This window comes from Catharus ustulatus, chromosome 3, assembly GCF_009819885.2.
Source record: "Catharus ustulatus isolate bCatUst1 chromosome 3, bCatUst1.pri.v2, whole genome shotgun sequence".
Taxonomy (NCBI): Eukaryota; Metazoa; Chordata; class Aves; order Passeriformes; family Turdidae; genus Catharus; species Catharus ustulatus.
In genome coordinates this window covers 16,158,278-16,182,945 of record NC_046223.1, presented here as the reverse complement: position 1 = coordinate 16,182,945, position 24,668 = coordinate 16,158,278, and the positions used below count along the sequence as shown (strand labels likewise).

At 44.6% G+C, this 24,668-nt stretch overlaps 1 protein-coding gene and 1 long non-coding RNA gene across 3 annotated transcripts in view; one reads left to right on the top strand and one right to left on the bottom strand.

Annotated features, from left to right (window-relative positions):
* The window catches only part of KCNK12 (potassium two pore domain channel subfamily K member 12), a 28,661-nt gene extending 25,209 nt beyond the window's left edge, over window positions 1–3,452 (bottom strand). For both annotated transcript variants that reach the window (XM_033054852.1, XM_033054853.1), the window contains exon 1: window positions 3,101–3,452. In XM_033054852.1, the coding sequence (XP_032910743.1) occupies window positions 3,101–3,452 (352 nt within the window). The remainder of the gene's footprint in view (window positions 1–3,100) is intronic.
* Window positions 3,266–24,668, top strand: part of LOC116993796 — a 55,342-nt gene continuing 33,939 nt past the window's right edge. The window contains exon 1 of the long non-coding RNA XR_004417360.1: window positions 3,266–3,344. This is a non-coding gene — a long non-coding RNA (uncharacterized LOC116993796). The remainder of the gene's footprint in view (window positions 3,345–24,668) is intronic.

Genomic DNA, 24,668 nt, shown 5'->3' with positions numbered 1-24,668 from the left:
AATGCAGACATGTCTAATGAAAACAGACTAAACATTTCATTATTCAAGCACAAACAATACAGTAAAAAATACTGAATGCCCAGAGTGCTATCAAGAGGGTGCTTTATGAACTGTAAGACATAGACTTTGTGGGCTATTCAGGAAAACAGCCTTTAAAATTAGAATTTCAACTCTCACTTCCTAAAGACCTCACTAAATGTTTCTTACCCAGACTATTTGATTGTGTCCCTGAAGAATTAGGGAAGTGCAGAGCTGCAGCCAAGAAGGCACCTAAGAGACAGGAATTGCTTGACTCTGCAAAGGTCCTGCTCAGGGAACATGGATGGAACAGTTCTCTCCCAGCCCTTGTGTTCACAGAAGGATGAAGAACCGGAGTCTTTCTCAGCTCAGCTTGCACAAACTCCAGGAGAACTTGGCAGCTGTGTTCCTGGATGATTGTATTTCAATGCCTACACGTGAAAGATTTAGCAGTTTTATTAAAACTGTTGAGAACAGAGTGAGGGCTTGAAAAGATATAGCGAGATTCCTGCAAGCTGGAATCCTCTACAGATGAGAAGCTGAGTAACCTGTGGGTGATTTACCCTTGAGAGACATTGAGTATACTTGCTGTTTGTTAAGCAGTGAGTAAGGAAGCTTTCCACCACCTCACTAGGATAGTGGTGTGTTTAGCTGGAGTAATAAAGTTGCTTTGACACATGTAACTGATGGATCTGTTGAGGAAGGCAAGCTGTTTTGACTCTGCATGTCTGGTAGTTCCTGGCAAGGGTGGGTAAAAACAGCATTCTTGTCAATTAAGCATGACACAAAAGCAAATCAAATTGCTCAGAGCCAGGATAACGCGGTGTGTGAGCTGATAGTGCAATCAAAGGTAATCCAGGTGGGTAGGTACACAAATGAACTGGCTGGGGAGGGAAAAACGTGAACTTTGAAAGAATGGCTTTGGAACTGCTCACCCAGGTGACATCTCACTGCCCTGCCATTTGGTTTCTCCCATGCTGGGACCACGAGCCAGGAAGATTTGTGCAGGTTTGACTAAGAGCACAGCGTTGTGTTTTAATGGAACAACTAGTTAATTCTCTGGGTTTTTTTGCTTTTGCTGGGCGGAACTGCCAAAAATAACCAAATACAACTGTGTGGTGGAAGGAACCCTGCCGCAGCTGAGCTCACTGTGGGCTTTGCCTCTGTGCTGCAGCAGCTTGAAGAGGCACACGAAGAGAGGCACTGAGGTGGGGGCAGCAGCTCCTCTTCATCTGCAGGAGCTGTACATGTAGCTGGTAAAAGCCATGCCTGGATGGAGCGCAGCAGCCTGGGGATGCTGGCACTCTGGCAGACACTGCTCCTCTCCTGCCAGGCTGTGCAGCCCCAGCACAGCAGCTCTGCCACAGCCTTGGCTGTGCCCCCAGGCACAACTCAGCCTCGCTTCCAGCCACCTTCTGCTGCATCTCCTCACTCCGAGCAAAGCCTTGCTCTATGGCTCTCTGAACCCACACCAAGCTCTATAAGTGATCCCGGAGTATGCACTGGCAGGTAGCATTCCAAGAGAAGGCAGACTTGGGGAACACTTGTCAGAATCCAGCCTTTGCTGCACATAAAAAAAACCCAAAACCATCTTCAGCCTCCACCTCTCATGCGAGATGTGACATTACTGACTCTAAAGAGAGAGCACTGCCCTCGGTTGGAGCTGCAGGAATTTACACTGGGCAAAGCCCCCTGCTGAGCTCCTCGGTCCCTCTGCCCAGGTACAAATGACTGCAGAAGGGGCAATGAAGTGGGTGGAAATGCAAAGCAAGAGGAAACATTTCACATCTCAATAACCTCAGAGAGGAGAAGCCAGAGTTGGCAGGGAAGCAATGTGTTTACACATCACCCGAAGGTTCCTGTTTCCCGCAGCAGGTGTAATGAAAGAATGGGTTTGTTAAAACATTGGCTTTTTTGTTCCTTCACTCTGATCAGCCAAAATTATCTCTTTTAAATATACGTTCCTATGATGAAGAAAGCTTAATGCCTAATTAAAACGGTGTTTTAATGACTGGGCTACCAAATGTAATTGCAAAGCAAAAGTTAACTGGATTTTTCAATGCAAAAAGTAACAATACGTGACAAGTACAGTGCTGTACTCACCACCACGATACCACTACATGGATTAGTCACTATTGATAAAACATTCTCCATACCTAATGAATGTAAAGGCAACAATGAGCTGTGAGTTTCTTCCTCTACAATAAAGGGAAAACACGACATTTGTGCTCAGAAGACACCTGGCTTCTAACAAAACTTAAAAACTGGCAGAGTTAACACCGCTAAGATCTTGTGTTCAGGGACAGGATTTTTCAAGCAATAGTCCAAAAACAGTAGATAGCCCAGAGTTAAAAAAAAATAAAAATCCTCCCATCAAAACTCATCATTTGCTTTACAAAGTGCTGCTCTTCCTAAACACCAACGGGATGCGAAAAACTGCAGCCGGCTGCAGCGATACACTGAGAACATTGTACTGTGCTACAGCTGGAAGACACACGACTTCGTGTGCCTTGAGTCTTTAAACACATCCACACCCGAAGTTTGCCAGCAGCCAAAGCGGTACCAAGCTGAGCGGCCAGGGAGCCGAAAGCCTGGCTCTCGCTCAGCATCTCCATCTGCCCGCTGCCGCCGGCCCCCGCGCCGCCTCTCCCAGCACCGAGCCATTCTCCCGGCGGGCGCATCCCGGCGCAGGCAGCGCTGCCCGGGCAGCCGCCGGTCCCGTTCGCTCCTTCGGGCCGGCACAGCGAAGCAGCCCCGCCGCCGGCAGCACAAGTTTGCCGGGCAGGGACGGGGCTCCCGCAGCCGCGACGGCCGGCGCTCCTGCGAACCCGCCGGAGCAATCCAGCGGGGCGGGCAGCGCCGGTGCCCGGCTCCGTGCGGCGGGGAGGGCGGTGGGACCGGGACCTCCGGGACGGGAGGCCAGCGGGGACAGCGGGACCCGGAGGCGCTGCGAAGCCCCGGTTGCCACAGCAACGCGGCGGCGCCTCTCCCCAAACTTTGGTCGCTATAACGACGGGGCCGGGGCCGCGGCATCCCCCGGACGGGCGGGTCTGCGCCGCGGGGCCGTCGGGGCGGCGCTCACCTATGGTGGAGACCACGGTGCCCACGAAGTAGAAGGCGCCGGGGAAGTCCCAGCGGGGCCGCAGGGCGTCGACGCGGATGCCCGCGGCCATGGCCGCCTCGTAGCTCCGCAGGAAGGCGCGCAGCTCCGGCAGGCTGATGTTGAAGATGCGGCTGAAGTTGTGGAGGGTCCGGTTCCAGCGGAGCTGCGCCGCCGCCTCCGACGGGCTCTCGAGGGCCGAGAAGACGGTGGCGCCGGCGCTCAGGTACGCCGCGATGAGGGCGGCCAGCAGCAGGAACCGCCCGTTGTCCTCGTTGAGGGGCGCCAGGCGCCGCCGGCGGCAGGAGCCCACCGCCCCCCGCGGGGGCATCATCCGGTGCGCGGCGCGGCGGGCGCGGCGGGCGGCGGGCGGCCCCCGGCGGGGCGCGCGGGCATGGGGCGGCGCTGCGCGGAGCCCGGCGCGGCGGCGGCTTCGCTGCAGGGGCCGCGGCTCTGAGTCATCCCCCGGCGGGGCTGCCCGCCCGCCTGGCGACGGCGGCGCCCCGGGGCCGTCGGCCTCGCCCGCCCGCCCTCGGCCCCGGGGCCGCGGGCTGCTGCGGCGCGGGCTCGGCGGCGCGCACCGCCCGGCTCGCTCTGGCCATGCGGGGCGGCGGCGGCGGCGGCCCCGCCGCGGGGGAGACGCCGCGGGGAGGCGGAGGCGGAGGCTCCGCGCGGCGCCCGGTCGACGGCGGGCGGAGGGCGGGAGCGTGCGGCGCGTCCCCTGGGGAGCCGCATCCCCGGCGGGGAGGCTCCCGCAGCCCCGCTGCCGCCGCCCGCCCCGGCCGGGCCGCTGGAGCCGCCGCTGCCGCGCCCCCGGGGGCCGCCGCGCCCGGCCCGGGGGAGGGATGGGGCGGGACGGGGCCGCCCTGCCCTGCCCTGCCCGGCCCTACCCTGCCCTGCCCGCCGCTCCCCGCTTCTCCCCGCTTCGCTTCTCCCGCTGCCGTCGCGGTGCCGGCCGGGCAGGGGGGACGCGCTGGTCCCTCGCCATGCGTGGGATGCGCCTTGGCCGCTGCGGGGGTGGCTCGGCTTCAAAGCCTTTCCTGTACGCCCCGAGCCAACACGGTGTTTTTGAACGAGTTGGTGGTGGTCGGCGGAGCTCTGATTACTTAATTTCAGACATTTCTGGATGCACGAGTCGTTGTTTCTGATCTGACTCCACAGGGACAGACCCAAGAAAACGATACACTTTGGATTCGGTGCCAAATGCCCATTTAATCTTAGCCACTGTCTGAAAGGTGATTTCTCCCCGCCTAAGATGTTGGATTCTGTCTTCGCTGTTTGCCTTGGAACAAACACTGTAGCCTTTCTTATCGGTTGTGTTGCAGTAAGAACTGCAGACCTTTCCTGCGAGACTTGAAGTAGATAATTACATTCGCATTTTTTAAATAAAATGAGAATTCTCACTGATAAAGTATTGCAAAGAGGATGGGAGTGATGCCAGTCCTGCAAACATATGTGTAGGGGTTGATAGCACGTGTAGGAAAGATCTGGGCTTGGAGGAGGAAATGCTCCCCACAATTTACAGTTGCCAGTGTCAGTCTCACTGGGATAGGAGCTTGTGCCCTGGTTTATGGGTTTTTTTAGCCTAGGTTCTATTTTTTTCTTTTTTTCCTTCTTTTTTTTTTTGTCTACAGGAAAATACTTGCTGCCTCCTGGTAGCTATATGATGTCTTTTAGCAAAGGGCTATTTCCCATCACTAGATCTTCTCCATATCTTCACACATCTATTTCTTATTTTGGATCTGAGAGATTTTGCTTTGCCATGAGATTTCACATTATTGGCAGCTCTCTCTTGGCCTCATCCATAGCAGGAGAACTTCCTCCCTTTCTAACAGACTATTCATACTTACCAGGTGAAGAAAATGGCTTGGGTTTGCACCTATGCCTCCTACGAACAGGCCACACATAAAATGTAATTAATTAGTTTACAAAGTACTCTAACCAAAGTATCACGTTTTGATAGCCACTAACTTGTCTGAACTTAGGGGTTTTGCCGTTATTGCTTTTGTGCTAAAAGCATTTTGTTCCGTAGAGGTAAAAAGGAAGTGTCTAGAAGTATCAAAGATCTCCAATCTCTTGTTGTGCTCAAGGCAACCAATACCACATGCAACCCTTAAGAAAAAAAGTGGCTCCTATTTCAAAGTATCAGTTGTGTTCCATTATTAATACTAAAACTGAATAAAAATTTAAAAATTAAACCAATAAATCAGAAACCCAATAGCTGTGGAAAGCAGTGGCACATCTCAAGGACACAAGAGGCAGAAAAACATTGTGAAAGTATATCAGACCTAATCAAAGGACCATTGAAATGAGTGGAAAGTCTCTCATGGATGGTCAAGGGCTTAGTAGGTCAGAAGTGGGCCATTTAGTGGCAATGGCTATAGTTAGAAATAATTTCCAGTGTGGTAATCCAGGAATGATTGCACTGTGTCAGATGATACAAAACTAAGCTAATTTACCTGAACTTGCAGGAATTTTGTTGCTGCAGGTGGGTCTCATGGTTTAGATTCCTGGTGCTTTTCTGTTTGCAGGGAAAGTAAGATGGGTTTTTTGTTTGGTTGGTTTGTTTTGGTGTTGTTTTTTACTTTCTTGGGAATATTAAGAAATGAGGGTTTGGTTCTTTGGAGTCCTCAGCAATTTCACCTACTGTGAGAGGCCCCTGATGTTTTTAGTGAGAAGGCAGTTAATAAAATTTGTGTAACTTGTACCTCACCATGCCATGCCTTGTCCCCTCTTGGGGGATGGTTGGCTCCTAGATGGGGAGTGAAAAATTGGCCATTTCCTTGGGTGACAGGACAGTTTCCAAGCAGAAGCTGACTGGCTTTGGAGTCTGTGGTGGCCTCTCTGCAGATGTCCTGCCTGGGAAAGGATTATGCTGGTGGGATGCTGATTAGCTGGAGGAATCACATCATAGATAGGAAAGCCTACCAGTAACTTTCCATGAAGAAAAAAGCTCAGCTGAAGCAGCAAGGGACGTGGTTTAGCTGCTTCAGCATGGACAAGATTGTATTTCCAGCATCACCGAATCATGGTTTCTAAGAATTCGAGCTGTTGACAGATTTTCAAAATGTTTTGACAACTCATTTCAGTAAGATCTTTTTACTTGGAGTCTTGAAAATTTGTCACCATTTTGCAGAAATACTTCAGGTTTTTTTTCTGGTTATAAACCTAGGGGGAAAAAGTTTTGGGTTTTTTTTTTTTTATTAAAGTCCCACTGAAAATGTTTGGTCCTTTCCAAAGTAACTAGCTCCTGGAAAAACTCCATTAGCTAGATAGTAAGTCCTCCAGAGCTGTGACATAAAGGAAGGTCATGGTTTTGGTGACTCCAGATATGAGAGTTTGAGGAAACATCCTGAAGCTGCTGCTGCTTCTCTGCTTGGGTAACGCTCGAATAGGCTGTTATATGGTTAAATGAAGGATGTTCTTGTACATTTTCTTGACTAATTGAATGAAATCTTGAGGGATTTGGTGAAAACATCACTGTTTTAAAAACCATTTACCTAGAAATTTTTGAAAAGCTGATGGTCAGCTGTAAGTTGGGCTTTGTGCTAATATTAGATCCCGGAGCTGTGGGAGTATTGTATGCATGGCACCAGCCATTTGGTTTGTCAGGAGGTCAGTGTTTGTGAAAGCAATTATTTTAATAACTAAAATGTGGTGTTTACATTATTAGCCTGGCAGTTTAAAGTGAAGCTCGTGCAAAGAAATTAGATGGGCTCATTAAATGTTTAATTAAACCATTGTCTGCAAATAGGTTGTACTGCTAAACATCATATCTCTTTATTAAATAATAAAATTTAAAATGCTATTTTAATCCTGAAAATGACCAGTTTCTGTTATTCCTTTCAAGGGAATAGTTTATGGGGGTTTTGTTTTTTTGTTTGTGTGGGGTTTTGGCAGGTAAAATCCTGCAAATTCTCATCCATGGTTTGACTGTGTGACTCAAAAGCAAATTAGCAGGACCACTTTTTTTGACTTCAGGGATACCAAGACCTCTACATTCGTGTTCTCGGTTCCAGTACAAGCTTCACTCACACATGTCCCCACTGACTTTTTAGCAAATATGTGCCAAGAAAAAATATCAAGTACATAATTCAGAAGCTTTTTACCACTACATCGGCATGGAGATTTCTCAAGTAGTTATTTGGAAGTGTCTCATACAATCTGAAGGTAAACACGCCATGCAATCCCTGACCTGAAATGTTTGGCTTGTTTGCAGTAGTGGGACATATTTTCTACCTCAACAGTGACTAAAGACAAATGGATTTGTAACTGCTCCTGCAGCTGGAGTTAATGTGCAGATGGTTTTGTGTTGCTCTCCATACAGCCCAATATGGGCTGGATAAACTAGTTTTTGTCTGTCACATGTACCAAGAAAATAATTTTTCAGTGAGTGGCCTTATGGTGAGCCTGGGTGCTTGACAAGCTGCGCAGGCAATGAGATGATGCTCTTCTTCACTTGTACCTCCTACTGGACTTCAGGGGACAGTCTCTTTGGTATCACCTTGTATTTAAAAGAAATTGATGAGGTAATTGGTAGCCAATGCAATCAAAGCCTTGGTAGCATGGCGAGCAAAGGTTTCAGTCACGATGCGTAACAGAAATGAATATGCCCAATTTTTAAGTTAGATGTCTGGATACTTTAGGATCGAGGGTTCTTCCCAGTACCTGAATTAGTGTGATGACAGATTGAGACAGTGAAAAGTATGAAGTATTTGGGGATGAGTGTGTTTTTCCATGGAACCCCAGATATCACTGGTATCTCCTCACCCCCCCCCCCCCCGGCACAGTTTAGTTTTTGAAGCAGATGACTGGTCCCATGATCCAAATGGATTTTGTGTTCTCATGTCTTCTCTCTTTATCAGGGGGAAATTTTGGGGAGGGGAGAGAGAAAACAGGCTGGCTTATTATTGGTCTTGAAGCCATGAGTTGCCTGTTGCAGACAATTTGGTTGAAAACGAAGACATTTTATGTGTTGATTAGCAGGTGGTCACGTGGAGTCTTGGCATGAAATAGGTAACTGGGCTCTGTGAGCCCTCGCTGCTCTGCCAGAGGCACTCTGGCTTTCATGGGAGCAGCACCAAAGAAGCTGATGAGATAAACTCAAGAATCCTTTGGGAACCATTTATTGTACTCCCAAACTCAAAATCAAGTCAGGCTGAGATGTAGTGCAAAACCTGTAGCTCAGGTTTTGGTCTGCTAGGTCCAACTGCTAGGGAATACTAGGGGATGTAGGGAAACAGATTGTTAACCAAAGACATGGTTTTACTAGGAGAGTATTTCCACAGGTTTAAGAGAAACAGGAAGCAATCACTGTCTGAAACAGAAATTCCTTCCTTCTTGCCGCTAATTTATGAATATGCAATGGCCTTTTGTTTTGATTTTTCCTGAGGCTCAGTGATCTAAATACTACTTTCTCACTTTCATTGCTCTCACTGAGAGAGAGAATGATCTAATTATTGCTGCCAATTACATTCAATTTAAATCTGATGAATAGCCAATTTCAGAAGGCCTGATTCTGTCTGGTGCCCTGAGCATGCTGAGCACTTTAATGTGTGTTCACTTGCTTGTGCTGCCGATGGAACCGCACCCTGCATCTTGTGCGGGTAGTTCAGTGTTCACACGACTTACTTTCCTCACAATTTTTGGTATGAAATCTCACATTTTATGGGAAAACCTTCCACTCTGGTGGATTATGCTCTTCCTGCATTAGTTTTGCTAATTTGTTTTCTAATATTGCTTTGCTTGGGGAAATCTCAGTCAGTGGCTCAGCCAGCAAGGGATTTTTAATACATTTTAATAATGGAAAACTACTATTCTACTACTCAGGAAGATGCAACTCTGTAATATTTCTGAGACCCGGGAAGGATAATTTCTGAATGCACAACCCACTGTTGAATTCATGTAGACTATCAGACAACAAACCAGTTACCAGATTTTCCTTGGATCTCACATTGCTCAGCCTTAGCAGGACCTGGCCATTCAGGAGAGGCCTTTCAGCATGCTTCAGCTCTCCAAATGAACTGCTCAGTTTTTGAAAGGACTGAAAGGGCAGTTAGGCAATTCTGTAGCCTGCCATTTCTCTTGACAAGAATTTGGAGGAAAGAAGAGCTCTTTGCAAATCTCTCTGTTAAGGTTAGAGAGGTGGCCCCTGTATTGTGGGTTGAGCTTCACAGTGCAGAGGGGAGGGATGGACAGACAGATGCATGCATGGATGGGTGCAGAAACTTGCAGAATGGGATTGGTGCAGCTCCTGAGAAATCTGCATCCTCCAAGTCCATGCTTGCCTGTGTACCAATGAGCTGCAGGGAGCTTGCCAGGAAGGGAAGTAATTTTAGAGTGTGATTTGGAAAATGATTCAGTTTAAAAATTGCTATTTTTGAAGGGCTACTTTCAGCTGGGATCCAGTCTCCAGCCTGTTCCCAGAAGCACTTGCCTTGCTGCAGCAGAGCGTGGTGAAAAGTGGAGGAGGAATGTCTGTCTGGGAGCCGGCAGCCCTAAATCTCGTGATGCTGCTGAGGAAACAATTCATGGGGATGGGACCTCCTTACATTTCACACCCCTTTCTGCATTTGACAGGTGAGTGTTTAACCCGGCTGGTTTAGGCTGGTGAACATGGCAAAGGACACTCTACCCACCCTCCCTTCATGCTCGAAGGAAAGCGCAGGAATGTGGGTCTGGAAATGGGGCTGCTGGGCAGACAGAGTTTCAAAACAGGAAAGCCTACTTTATCCTGCTGATGTAAGAGCCAAGGACAGCATGAAGAATTTATGAATCAAAGTTGTGAAATGGCAAACACCTTTTTCATGACTTATGCAGACATACTGTATGTATTTAACAGAGCCTGTGGCTGCAGTTCCTGCAAATCTCTCCAGCCAGTGTCACCGAAATGCAACCAGCTAAGCTGATGCTCAGTCCATCAGGCTGAGGCTTTGCAGAAGTTCAGGACAGGCAGCATTTGATCTGAAGAAAATACTGGCAACACCTTTGGCCTGTTGGATTTTCTTTCTAGGGTGAGAAGTTTCGGAGAGCAATTGTGTGCAGATTACACCTGTCACTTACCACCAAACAGGGTAAAATGTCCCTTCTGCCCGGGATTTGTCCCTCTTGTTGCTTTCAGGTAGATGCTGGCTGATGTTCCTCTAGGGTCATTTACCTTATTAAGCTTTTCATAAACAGGTTCCACTTGTGGCTAAATAACTTCACACAACTTGGTTTGTTCTTGAGGATGTCTGGAGTGGAAGTGAAGACTTTGCTTTGGATTCTGTGCAGGCATCAGGAACATACAAGGAAAACAACATGTCTTTAGAACAAATTCTAACCTCCTGCTAGGAAGCAGAAGGTGAAGAGAATGTCATGGTGAGAAGGGCTCCATTTTACAGCTGTCCATTCTTGCTTCAAGTGCAGTAAGCAAGGGGAGAGATGTATCAAGCTTTAAAAATAAAAAAGGAAAATTCCAGTTTGCTATGTAGAGGGTTTTAAAGGACCTTTCCAGACTAAGGTTTTCTGTTATTTCTGACCCCATAGATGGTGTTTCATATGTGATAAAAAAACACTCTTTGTGCCTCTTATGAAAGGAAGACAATTGCTGTGACACTGAGCATGCAAAAATGTGCCAGGGAAAACATTCAGGACTAGAGTAATTTTCATCTCTGGTCTTCTTGGCCCGGAAATGAACTTCAGCCTCCTATTTTCCTATTTTTAGAGATGCCCATGTTCACCTGGGCACTAGGGGGAAATGAAATGAAGCTGTTTGGCAGCGTTTTGCAATCATTTCACAAAAATGCAATCAAAGTGATGCAAAGTGATTAAACTTGTTACAGTGGCTTTAATGCATTGTAGGTCTAATGTGGCCAGTGCTCTCACTTTGGTTTTAGAGCTCTGGGGTATTGATTTAGCATTTAACAAGCATTTATCAAGTGAAAATGCATCAGTGGAAATGTAAGAAATAAAAATGCACAATGAAGAACGTATGATATTGAAACCAAATGACATGGCATGCTTCAGCTCAGAAAGAGCTTAGGTGAGGAATGAGATGAGCACAAAGAAATAGTGGGAAGACAGGTGGCTGAGAGTGGACACTTCAGAAGTGGAGTAAATAGTGGTAACTCTGGGGGCACTCTGTGGTTAGAGATCACCTCTGTAGCTCTGCAGCTGGGAGAAGTGCAGGAGACAGAGGTGGAGAATAGAAAGGAGCACAGACTTCAAAATCTTTCTGGAAGCTCAGGCTTAGGGTCCTCTCTAAAGATTTCCTTCTGGCTGCACAGTGCCCTTGCTGGCCTCTCAGGTGTGTTGACTTTGAGTTAAGCATGGTCTAGCGCAGGGGTTGGAAAGTTTTCAATCAACACTTGCCAAAGTGGATTTTAATTTTCTTAATCAGAAGTTCAGTGGGCTAACAGAGGTTTAGGAGTGATGGGATTTGTCCCACAGGGACACCCAGGGGCAGCTGGCTTCCCTGGGACTCTTGGCTGTGTCTCAGCACGGAGCCATTCCCATTTTACAGTGATTCCAGCCCATTTGCCATCCACAGCTCCTGACTCCTGGTCTAACAGCCAGGCCATCTGAGTCAGGCTTAGAAAACATGGATTTCTCACCAGTTAAAAGCTGACATTGCATCACCTTGATCCAATAATTTCTCTTCCTGTTGCCTTACTTACCCTTCTGACCTTGGTCCTATTTGTCTCTCTAGGTTGAGAAATATTGCAGAATAGAATGGATTTTATTTTGATGTGTTATCATAGCTCCATTGGAGATGCGAAGAAATCATGGAAAGCTTCCTATCATCCATGAAGGAAATAAAAAATTAAAAAAGAATCTTGCTAGTGTGAGAACCATGGTACTGGAGAGACCTTGTTATGCTGATAATGATATAAGGGGAAAATACTGTGAAAAAAAGTGTTTTAGCAAGCTTAATTTCTGTCCAAATGCCAGTGTGGCTTATTATTTTCTAATGAAGTGAAATATATTCATGCTCTCTGAAGTAGACAGTGTTGATTTAATTTAATGTGTTTTATGATCAAGATTCTAGATTTCATATCTTTTATAAGTAGTGATCAGGGATTTAGCTGCATAAGACACATTAATATCAATACAATATAACTCCCCAGGCACTTGTTTAAAGACTATTTTATACATAACAACATAGAATTTCACTTCTATATTTCTCTCATTCTCTCCAAGAGAAAACAGTGATAGCTAATCTGAAGGCAAGCACACATTTTATTATTGCTCTCAAAGCAGTAAGCATTTTTAGTACTCTGAATTTTTCCTGCTGACAAATAACAGGCAGTGTGTAACAGAAATCAAATAGCTGCTTTTTTGTGGGCTGGGCTGGGGAAAGCAGCAGAACAATCTCAGGCAAGAAATCACAGGCTATTATTTATTTTACGTGATTTCAGTGCTCTGCTTTCAGAGTTTTTTGCTTCAGAGAACTGGTATGCACTGACCTAGGGAGATCCTTCTCCAGTATGAAATATTATTAGAAAAAGAATGTTCACTTTTCTAGAGGAAATTTCCTTTCTGCTTCCTTCCTCGTGAGTGAAAATAATCCAAATGCGGTTGAGAATTGAAATAGGGAGGAAAAATTACCGGTTTTCCAAGCAAAATATATTGATTTTATTTTTACTTTGTCCTTGCTGACTGTGTTTCTGACTTTCATCCAAACCTCTGTACAATTGTCACATCTTAGACACTTGTTCATCCAGAAGAATGCAATCTGGAGAGGATCCTAGATGATTTTGAGCATTTCCCAGCAGAAGAAAAGACCTCTCAGCATTGCCTGAAGATGTTTGGTGGGTCTTGGACATACTGAGACGTTCTGTTTGAGCTGGAACACGGTCTGTGCTGTGGGATGAACCATCTGGCTGGACTTTGCAGTGTGTACCTCTGGGTTCACACCTGTACCATGGTTACTCTCAAGTAAGGAAACATTACATTTGTCAGAGTTTAGTCTTCCTAAAATTTGGCTTTCCTGGTTTAACTCATGATTCAGATAAACGAAATTCTGGTTGTTCTGATGACACTTCACAGGGGTTGGACTCATGGTGACCCAGTCACAGTTTGCCCTGGTTTGGGATTGCAGAACATTTCCTTTGCTCTGGACTGAGTGAGTAGGTGTGGCAAGTGTGGAGTGTCTCTGGAGCTGTGCAAGTCTGGTCCTGAAGAAGACTGTGCACTACACTAGTCAGTGGCGCTGTTGTGTGTTAATCCCATGAAGCAAAGTCTCCCATCTGATCAAGTGCTGAAGTTTGAAGCAGCTCTTGCAATACAAGAAAACATAAATCATCACCTAAACTGCAGTCTGTGTCATGGGATTCAGCCTAACAACAAAATAAATCTATAAATCATCTGGAAATGATCGAGGAGACAAGTGCCTGGGTTTTATCAGTTGAGTATTGAATAATTATGAGCTCCCAGTGTATGCCCAGGTCTCTCTCTCACACACACACTCTCACACAGGAAGTGTATAGCTGATAGAGATGTAGCCCAAAAGTTCAGTATTTGACAGTTGTAGGAGTTGTGAGTCCCAGGAACTACCTGACCTTAGGATTCTTCTAGGCTACATCACATTTAAGTAACACTGGATTTCTTGGGACTAGCTAATACATGAATCAGAGGGAGGAAGGTCAGGGAAAGAAAAGGTATGTTTAAACTGAAGAATAAGACTGGCCCAAAAGCAAATGGGTATGTATTGACTATGAATGCACTGAGGGAATATTTGAGAATGTTCCCAGCTATTTAAAATTATCAAATTTCCAAATAGTCTTCCAATAGGGAGAATGAGATTGAAAAGCTGGACTGCCTGTAAGGTGGTGTCTACAATACCAGCAAACTGAATTTAATGACTAAAGTGCTCCAAAACATCATCAGGTATTTTAAGCTGGATAACACACAGACCTCACTCACACATGGTATTTCTTTCCAATCACCACTAAAAGGAGCATTGCATTTCCGTGCTTTTTATAGCAATATCGACTTTTGGAACTCAAGTAACTTTTGTAAACTGGCTGAGGAATGCATTTAGGAAGAAAGGCTAGGGGTGATTTTGCTAGAACATCCTTATCAATGGAAAAAAAAATAAACCAGAAGAAAAAAGTTACATCTGTTATAATTTACCAACATGAAAGCTCCTCAAGGTCTCTGCTGTTCAGATCCCAGCAGGAATTTTCCAACTGAGGAGGAGGAAGAGAAATGTTTACTAAAAGACAGATTGCAAACATCAAGCTGCCTGTTCTGCAACTGATCTTTTACTCTGAGAATATCCAGAAGATCTATACTTATGGTTAGGCTGTTATTTGGAAAGGCAGTAAAAAACATTCTGCTGAGAAGTGCTTCATATTAAGTCTGCAACTTGGGGAGCTTTTAAAATACAGCAATTGCCTTGGATGTTCATTTCAAGGCAGACCCTGCTCTGTACATTTAAAGTAATGATTTCTCTTTCAGATCCACTGGAAGTATGTTGGGTTGTTTGTTTTTTTTTTCCTTGCTTGCTTAAGAAGCATAAAAATATCATAAAGGAGAGAAAAAAAGGGTATTAGATAGGTTTTTGTTAAATGCCACACTCTAGCCCCTTCCTGAACAAAAAGAGGTAAAAAAAAAATTAAAAAATAGACACCTCTGTGCTTCGAAGTCTGGAAGGTAGGTGCAAATGTTCTTGAGAAGGAAATCTGTCAAATTCAGTCCATGGGACTGTGCTAGCTCCGTGCAACACAATGGGAGAGCCCAGAAATGGGAGAATGATGTTGGCTGAACGATCATATTGTCATTTTTAGGAGAGGCACATCTACACTTTTTCATATTGACCTTTTGTTTGTTATCAGTGCAGATGGATTTCCTCGTTTGTTCTCTTTTCCCAGCCTTTTAAATCAGTATTTTCTTGATGAGAGGAACAACTCAGAAGAATTAGAAAATTAATTTCTACTAGGAAGAAACTTGAGTCTTTGTCAACTGCCCTTTCAATTGCTGCTGCTGGGAGATTGAGACATGGAAAAGAGATTTATTGTTTACTGCCTGCTAACATGAAACTACATCCACATACTCATGGCTCCTATCTGGTACTTGTGCACAAACTTGTCTTCTGTGCAGCAGCAAAGCTTTGCTAGAAGCTGCATTTGCCTCTTCCACTGCCCCTGTAATTGTCAAATCCTCTGCAATAAAGCCCCTTTCAGTATCATTTCCCAGCAGAGGTGTGATAGCTATAAGCTAGCTCCTTGACTCTGATATTAAATTCCCTGGTATTAATGGATTATGGCCTTCAGCATTGTCAATATTATTGAGAACAATATTGTGACACTGGAAACTCAATCAAACCTCACCTTTTACATTAATTGTTACACAGCTTTTACCTTAGCACTCTGAAAGAAAGCAATTATTCTGGATCCATGAGAACATATCAAATGTGGAACACATCAAGTAATGATTGTTGTCCCTTCACCCTCAAAGAAAACAGATAACTGTAAAATATAAATAAAGACACTGGTGAAAGAAAAAGGGGTATAAATGGGGCCATAGGTTATAAGAAATTCTGCCTGCCTGCATCTACAGAGCACTAACAGCTCAGCAATTTCTCAAAGGCAAGTGCGTTGCTTTCACAGCACTTTTTTAATGCATCTTTTGGGAGACCTGGGGCTAAAGATTGCCCAGGTGTGTTTTGTAATTCTGCTTCCTGCCTGTTCCCACACATGCAGTGAAAAGTCCTATGCCCTCTTACCCTCTTCTTTTTGAGCATAGCTGGCTAAAGGCAAGGATCCCCAGGGAAATCCACAGCAAAATTGTGTTCCTGCTTTATGAAGACAGTTAACTTTGAAATTAAAAAACTAATAAAGAAAATTCTAACTGAGCCCAAAATGGTACTGGCTTTTTTTTACTAAAATTTCAGGGTTGAATAACTGGAATTTCAATATCATCCCATATGTGTTTGTGAAGCAGTATTGTCCCAAATGGCTAGTGACGCTTTCTCTGTCCTCCTGAATAAATCTATTTTAAGTCAATTCCCAGTAAAAGAGTTTGAAAACCTCCTCTTGCTGTTGGCATTGTTTATTTGCAGCAGTGAAAATCTGCCAAATTTCAGGCTTCATCCTGAAAACACCAGGAGCTCAGTCCCTTATCCAGCAAAACCATTCATCACAGACTGAATTCTGAAACACATGAATAGTTCCCAGTGACATGTGCAGAGTAAGTCATCTTCAACAGCTCGGGCTAAGCACACCCATCCCCTGCATCAGAGGGTTTTCTTTGTGTGCTCAGAGCACAGCACTGCAAGAAGATGCTCACCAGCAGAGGGTACCTGAGGAGCTGGTGAGTGGGGCAGGGGAGAGGGGAGCAGCTACAGCGAGTGATGGCACTGGGCAAGACAGGAGATTGTCTTCATGCCTTAAAATTTATATTCCACTTCATCCCCAAGACTGGGCTAGCTGGAAGTTCATCTTGGTCTGGGAGTGTGTTCAGGCCAAACACAATGTCAGGCTTCTGCAGTCTTTAGAGAGTTCTGTTTGGTTTCAGGGGTTGTTTCAGGGGTTTCAGTTCCTCTGCCCAGTGAGGGAAATGCTGCAGAAGATGGAATGAACAGCATTGCTCAGCCCTCAGAGATGTAGGAGGGTGCTGGTGAAGGAGGATCTTCTGCTACAGCCTAAAACCTGGCACAGACATCACTTCACTGCACTGAGTGATTTTAATCTGATGGAGCCTTCTTTATTTAAATCTCATCACTCTGGACTGACAACAGGAGTAAAAATCTTCAATAGAAATGTTTCTGTCTGTAATTAAAATTGGATTTTACAAACCTCCTCTCTCCACTATATTGCCCATGCAATGATTTCTTTCAGTTCTGTGCTTCTTTGGGAAAAGAGCCTGGTGTATCATCAGCATGAATTGCTCTGTAGAGAGTTTATGAGGGCAGGTGCACAGGAGAGAAATGGATAGTATGGCCTTGTGTTGACAGGAACTGTTACTGGCATGGAAAAAGTTTAATTTTAGTCTCACTATAAAACATGAAGCCAATAACTTTGTGGGTAGTGAAGCTCACACCAAGCACACTCATCCGAGCCTTACAAACATGAAGGGGGCTCTGACTCAGATGGGTTGAAGGCAGGTCAAGATTGCTCACAGGAAATGAAGAAGTGACTGATGGTGCTTGGGTAGGTGGATGGCTATATTTCAGTCCAGTGATTGTGGTGCTGTGCACAAGGTGTCCTCTGGCTGTAGGATTACAGGAAGGGGCTGTGGGGTGGAAATTGCTCGTGCAGCAGGAGCCTTAATGTTCAGGAGCTCAGAGAGTGGCTCACCAGGAGTGTTCTGTAATAATGTAAAACATGGTGGGACTTTTTGTTCTGTTTTGTTCAGATTTGTTCTGTTTTGTTGTGTTTTGTTGTATGAAGGTTGACTGCTGCTTTTAGTGACCTTCCCGAGAGGAGCTCTCAGCTTGTGTGGAGTGCATTTACAGTGCTGGCTGCATGAAGTGCACTCTGATGGAACAGTCTTGCTCCATTTCCAGCTTCTGCATTTGTCTTCCTTTGAACAAATGGGAAAGAAATAGTTAATCATTAAACTTTGCAGATAATACTGTTTACAGCTACTAAACACATTAAAAATGGTTTTCTGTCCTCGGCAGCTTTGTGCCTTTGAGGGTTCTGTACAGAAAAAAAGTACAGTAATTTCACGAATACAAGCCGCAGCAATTAGACAAAAATTTTGGTGGAAACCCGGAAGTGCGGCTAATATTTGGGTGCGGCTAATCTATGGACAAAAATGTGATATCTGCCCTTACCTAGTATCATACCAGTCCAGTCCCGAGCTGAAACAGTTTGAAATCCATGGTTTCCCGTTGTTCCGACAATGAACCAATCAGAGAACAGCTTATTGCCTGCCTGTGGATGGCGGCGTTACTGAGGGGCGGGGGTTGTTATCGGGGTGAGTTACCTCGGTGAGTTACCTCGGCAGTTCAATAAAAGTGTGTGATATTTCTCTGTACTTTTTAAAGTGTTTTCAGTCTTGTGCGGCTACGGGGCTGGGTGGGCTCGCAGGGAGAGGGCTGAGGGAGCTGCTAGGCTCGCAGGGAGAGGGATGAAGCGGCCGCTCGCCCTGCTGGGAGAGGGCTGGGGGGGGCCGCTCACCCGAGGGGCTGAGCGGGGTGTCTGTGCCAGCACAGAGATGTGGCTCCGCTCGGAGCTCAGCTGCCTGCCCGCGCGGCTGAGCGGCTGTTTAAAGGCAACGCGGATCCATTGGGAATGCTCGCAAAATGACCACACTATTGTTCCTGTCTTTTTCGGCTTGTAAATAAAGGGTGTGTCTTTTTTCACTTGGAAACAATGTTTCCGAGGTCGGCAGTAAGCCAGTAAGCCCCGGCGATCCCGCGATTGTGTTACTAAATGACGACTTTGTGAAAGTTCGCGGCGAACTAAAGTGCGGCTAATATTCCGGGTGCGGCTTATCTATTAACAAAGGCAACAATGTTGCCAACACACCGGATATGCGGCTTATACTCCGTGCAGCTTGTATTTGTGAATTTACTGTAATTTTGCTCTGCTACAGACAGCAGCATGGGAGTCCAGTGTTTGTCCAAATTCTTGCTCTGAAATCCTACTTCTGTTCTTTCTCAGCATTGCTTGTTCCAACCCAGGGTCATTCAGACTGAAAAGATAACCTGAGCGCATGGAAAGCACGAGAGGCACAGGTCATGGTCTGTCAGTTAAATAAATGGGTGTGATAAACTGAATCCTGCTAGGGGAGAAGCAGGCACAGAACCTTACATGGAATTTGGTGCTGCTTTTCCCATTCAGACAGTTGGCCACCTCAGCCCTTGGTATGTGAAGTACCACCTTTGGTTCCAGTATTTTTAGTGTAGTATTTTTGCTCCTGCATGCTGTGGGCTACTTGTGTACTGTCAGAACAGGCAAAAAGATGTGAAATGCTCCTTCAGACTAAGCAAGGTGGTTGCTTGGAAAGACACATTGCAAAAGGGTTGTTCTTCTAGGACATCAGGCACTCTCTTATGGAGTGTTGGGCATCCCTGTGCTCATTATCCTTAGAAGGACAGGAAGAGCTTGATGGGATGTAGGACCAGGCATTGGGCTGGTTGTGGAATTTGCAGTTTCCTTCCCTTTCAGATTTTTGACATGAAAAGCGAGCCTTTGTATTAAAAATAACTGTGCTGACCATCTGAATCACCATTATCATCACTGACAATGAGGCAGATTATTTGCTCCTGAACCTTGCCTTGGCAAATCTATGGAAAATAATATTACTGCTTTTTTAATTTTTTTTTTTTATCCCCAACATAGAAGGATAGCAAAATCATGTAATTGAATTGTTCATTGAATTGTATTGTTCTTTGCCAGTATGTGCCAATCTCAGCTCCTGAATGTTTAGTTTGTAATGAAATGCAAACTAGAATATCATGGTCAAAGAATTTTGCTCCTTAGTATGTCTTTAAATTGAGGTTTTAATGCATATAAATTACAACAGTTGTAATCAGTGCACTATATATTTTTGTTACTATGAATGAGCTCTAGAGACATTATTTCTGAGGAATCAAGTGAGATTTTGTGATGGGAACCTTAAAGGAGCATCTTTCACTTAATTAAAATCAGCTCCACCAAAATCAGCAAAATGATGTGACACGAGGAGGGATCAGAGATTTCTCCTCCATCTTTACTGAGCACACCTGAATTCCTTCACAATCTGGTATTTAATAGAAGGCTAATGACTGCTGAGTGTCTGCTTCTTGCATCAAGCCTTAAACATGGTCAGGTTTTTGAGGTTTTTAAGCTCAATGGAAACCCCAAGGTATCTCAGTACCTGAGAACATAACACCGTCTTTCATTGCTATTATTTTTACAGAACAGAACTTCTTATCCACTGGGAGATATCTTGTCATACAAGAATTCACTCCCCCTGGGGAATATTTTAAGGACAAAAGACATGTTGACCTCTCAGAAACAGAATAAACATGTCCCAAATAAAAAATGACTGCTTTAGGGAAAAGATTTTCTTGTTAAGTGTTGAAAGTGGAACTAAGCAACTAGATTTGCTTCAGCTGAGTTGTAAACTGTCCTGCTTGTATGGAACATGGGAAATAAAACTGGAATTTTATTCTATGTAGTTGTAGAAGGGACCAAGAAAATGGCAATTACTGACTGAAAATTGCCTCTTGGGTGCTGTAGAGAGAAGAGAACTATGTTCCAGTGTAACAGGACCAATAAAATGTCATGAAATATAAAGAAATGTTTGTGTCAGTGATTTTGTAAAATTGTTTTGAACAGCTACACAATTTTGCTGGAGATTGCTTTCAGAATGAACTGGAAACACTTTTCCTAATGACCAATGTGCAATATAAAAGTCACATGGTTTTCCTTCATCCCTGTAGGGCTGGAAGTTCAGAATCTTAATCAAAACTTTTTCCTCTGACTCTGAGCAGTGCTCATGGCCCTAAGGACAGCTACACAATTTGGATAGCTTTGTGAAAGGAGATGTACTGCCTGCCACAGGAACTTAGATCCTAAAAAATCAACATGCAGCTGGCAGAAAAGGCAAGCAAACACCCAATGGTTTAATATAACACTGAAATGTTGAAGTTGTCCTGATGAATGCTCTGTTCTATCTGCCTCAACTAATGCAGACGTTGTCACTTAGGACCAGAGGGGATATGAATTTAATCCAATTATTTTTCTGGGGACCCAAGACATTGAGTCTAACTCAAGCCTGTCTTTTGGAAAGACTTCAGTAAGTTGCAGTATCAATCACACTTGAAATTTAAAAATGTACATCTAGTTTCTAATTCTGATTTGCCTGGCTCTGGTTTCCAGACATTAGTTCTTGTTTCATATTTACTGTTTGAGTTCTTGTTTAGTGCTTACTATTTGTTCTTTATGAAAGCTTTTACAATACAGACACTTTCTGGTTTTATTTTTGAATATGACAGGATATTTAGAGTTTCCTAGATCCTAATCTTATGCTGGATTCCTCCATATTGTGACTGTACTTTTGTAGAGTGGAGCTCTTCCCAATTTCAGTCTAGACCTGTGTCTAAGAAATAGAGAAAACAAGGCAGAATAAAGCTAAGAAATAGGATGCACAGGGAGAGACATCAGAAACACAAAATCCTTGGTTCTGGCTGATGTCCAAACTCTTGCCAGGCTGTCCATGGTAAGGCTGGGTCACAGACATGGCTTCACACCACAAATTGGAACAAAGTTTTTGGAAAAAAGCAGAGGGCCCACCAGGAATTACAAAGGAGGCATGGAAAATCTTCAGAAAATCCTCTGGGCAAACCTGGTTTTCAAGTGCAAAATGATTCCTCTGTTTTTCCCCCTGCTTCCTCTTTGAGAAAGGGAGTGCAGGATTAATTACCTGAGGGAATGTATGAAGCTGTGTCAGGGGAGGTTTAGGTTGGATATCAGGGAAGTTTTTCACCCAGAGGGTGGCTGGGTGCTGGAACAGACTCCCCAGGACAGTGGTCACAGCACCAAGCCTGACAGAGCTCAAGAAGCATTTGGACAATACTCTCAGGCACATGAGTTGGACTTTCATGATCCCTATGGATCCCTTCCAACTCGGAATATTCTATGACTGTATGATTTTCAGTATTACAGCATCGGCTTGCCAGTAATTTGCACCTTGTTTAAAAAACAGTGACAGGTACAATAATGCATTCTGTCTCTGTAAATATGGGAAGTTAAAAAAAAAGGAGATACATAAGTCACATTGCAAGCATGGAAAAGGCCATTGCATAAATAAGGAAACAGTGGAGAAAAAAGGAAACTGTTAGATGCATTGCTGTCCAATTGCTACATGTAAGACACTTAAACTGCAAGAAGGAATAAGACACTGAAAAATGAGGGAGAAAGTCAAAACACAACCTGAGGACACAGACTGGCAAAATGGTCTCAGCTTACAAGGGTGACTGGAGCCATTCAGAAATGGAAAAAATGTTGTTTCTAAAGAAACAGCATCTGTTGGGAGGTGCAGCACATAGATGGCTGTGGAGCTGCCCTTGCAGCAGTTTCCTGGAGGGAATTGTGAATGATTTTCTTCAAGCTGTTGATCACGGTCACAGGCCAGCAGAAACTCTGTGCACTTGGAAAACTTTCTCTGTCAAGTCAGCTGTGGCTGTGTTTAAGCAGAGAGCCTGATTGCAGCGCCAAGGTGGTTGCACAAACCTTGAAGGGACCCCCAGATGTTGGCTGTAATATTTTAGGTGCTAATAATCCATCTAAACCTGTCTGGTTTCCACAAAGATCACAGCAGGAGCCTTTTCTCACCAGGGCCATCCTGTGCCCTGCTTCCATATTTTTCTGGAGTGGGAGAAAGGAGAGCTGCTCACAAGAAAGCCTCTGATATTTAAAAAAATTTGGAAATTAAACCTGGAATCTCTTTCAGTCTGTCCTCTTTTCTCCTCTCTTCCCCTTTTTCCTTCTGTTTAATCTTCCCTGCAGAAAAAAAATCCCCACTCAACAGAAGGGGGCAGTTCTCCCGAAGGAACTGGGAATTAATCTTGTTGCTGAAATGAAGAATAAAAAAGTTCTTCAAAACTTTGTCATTTATTTATAAAATACAAGACTTATGATTTATTTGTCCTCCCTTTCTCATTAATCTTTGCCTTTTTCAGGCATTCAGGAAATGTATGTCAGCCCCCCTCAGATTCATTAAAAGGAATAAAAAGGTTTCCTTTATCTGCCTTCTTTTGCTAAGCATTGTAGGACTGGACTTTATGGATGTTTTAGGGAAATATGAAAAAAAAAAAAAGAAATATACTTTAAAATTAAATAAGAGGAACATCAGCTCTTAGTGAATTTGTGATAAAACTGTATGACTTGGATTCCAGGTACAGCGCAAGAAAAAGGAAGTACATGTATCTTTATTTAATGGATGCTCCCTTCAGGAGTGAGGAGCCTTATGTAGCACTTGCTTCAAACCTGCTGCCAGAAGAATTCTTGGCCTGCCAGCACACACCTGCATGCATCCAATGGACATGGCAGGACAGGCTCTCATGGCTTTGCAGTGGCACTGTGTGACTCCAGGATTTGCTGAAGTGCTCTTGACACCTCAAGTCACTGATTGCAAGCCTCTCCAACACCACCCAGTGAATGGCAGGAAGAGGGAAAGGTGACACAGCAAGGAAAAGTGGCTTCCCTGCCATTAATTGATGGTGAGAACTGACTTACATAATTTCCTCCAGCACAAATAAACGTGAACAATCTTGTTTCTGCTCAACAAGGCAAAGGCTGAGATAGGCAGAGCTTTGATTAAAATGTGCTGGGAGAGGCAGGTGTGTGTTTTGGAGCCCAAACCATGGAATTGTATGTCAGAAGTTGTACAAAGAGGGGAAAAGCTTCCCAGGCTCCCAGTGGCATGCCAGGATTGTAGAGAGCAGGATATAAATTTCTTTCTCTCTTCGAACATGCACTCTAAAACACAATTTCTAGAGCTTTATTAAAAGCCCCTGAGCATGAAAGTGGGTGCTACATATGTGTATATTACAAGTAATATTAATGTAGATGTGATACAGTAAATTTCCAACACATTTTCCTTTCTTTCTCTTTCCCCTTGTCTCCATTCTAATATACTTTTGAGGTGGAGCTGCTTAATCACATTTAGAGGGGATGGAGGGCTGTTTGGTCTCCCAGGTGTGTTTTCCTTCAAGGCAGCACTGTCTCTTGCAGCTGTGGTGGTAAAGATGGGCTGCTGAGCTCTTGCCAAGGACCTGTGGAGAGCTGAACTTGTGCTTGTCTCAGAAGCCTCCAGTGCTTGAGAAAAGACTCCTTGCTGCCAGGGGTCTGTATGAAAGGTATTGTTTGAATCTTTTGTAGTGAGAGACTGTCTCCTCAGCTGGAGAGGAAATCAACATTCAAAAAGTTGATTTAAGTCAGTAAAACCGTTTAGTTCAACTGAAGGTGTGCCTGCAGAGTAGGGGTAGCTGTGAGCCTCCATCTGGAGTGCCAGAGACGTGACCCTCTGCAGCTCCACTCCCAGTGGACACATTGCTCCACCTGCAAACGTGCTGGGTGCTCCATATCTGCTCATTTCAACATAGATGAACCTGACTAAAGCCTCAGACCTAGGTAGTTCAGTATCAAGAAATCTTCTCAATAGTCAAAAATTTCCTTCCTAAATTTGATCCATTTCTCTTTGGTTTTTACCTTGTTTCCTTTCTCACCCAAAGCTACCCCAGATAACAGTGCATTTTTAAAATTGGCATTTTGGACTATTTAGAATTATTTGTGAGTAGCTACCACGTATCCTCTTACACTGCTATTAACTGCCCAGCTGATGTATGTGTGGGCTTGTGAGGACAATTTGTGGGGACAGTGGCTTCTCCCCTGTACTCAAAGCAGGTTTTGGTACAGCTTTCTGTAATTTATGTCTCTCTGTTTCAATGAATTTAGGACACTCCTGCCTCACCAGTATATTTCAGCCTTTACTAATTTTTGGAATTTTCCTGCCAAACTTCATGTTGTTAGTGGAGATGATGGGAAGTGGGACATAGGAGCCTTTAAATCTCACTGGTACAAATCTGTGTGCTGTAGGTAACTAAGATCACTTATATATCACCCTC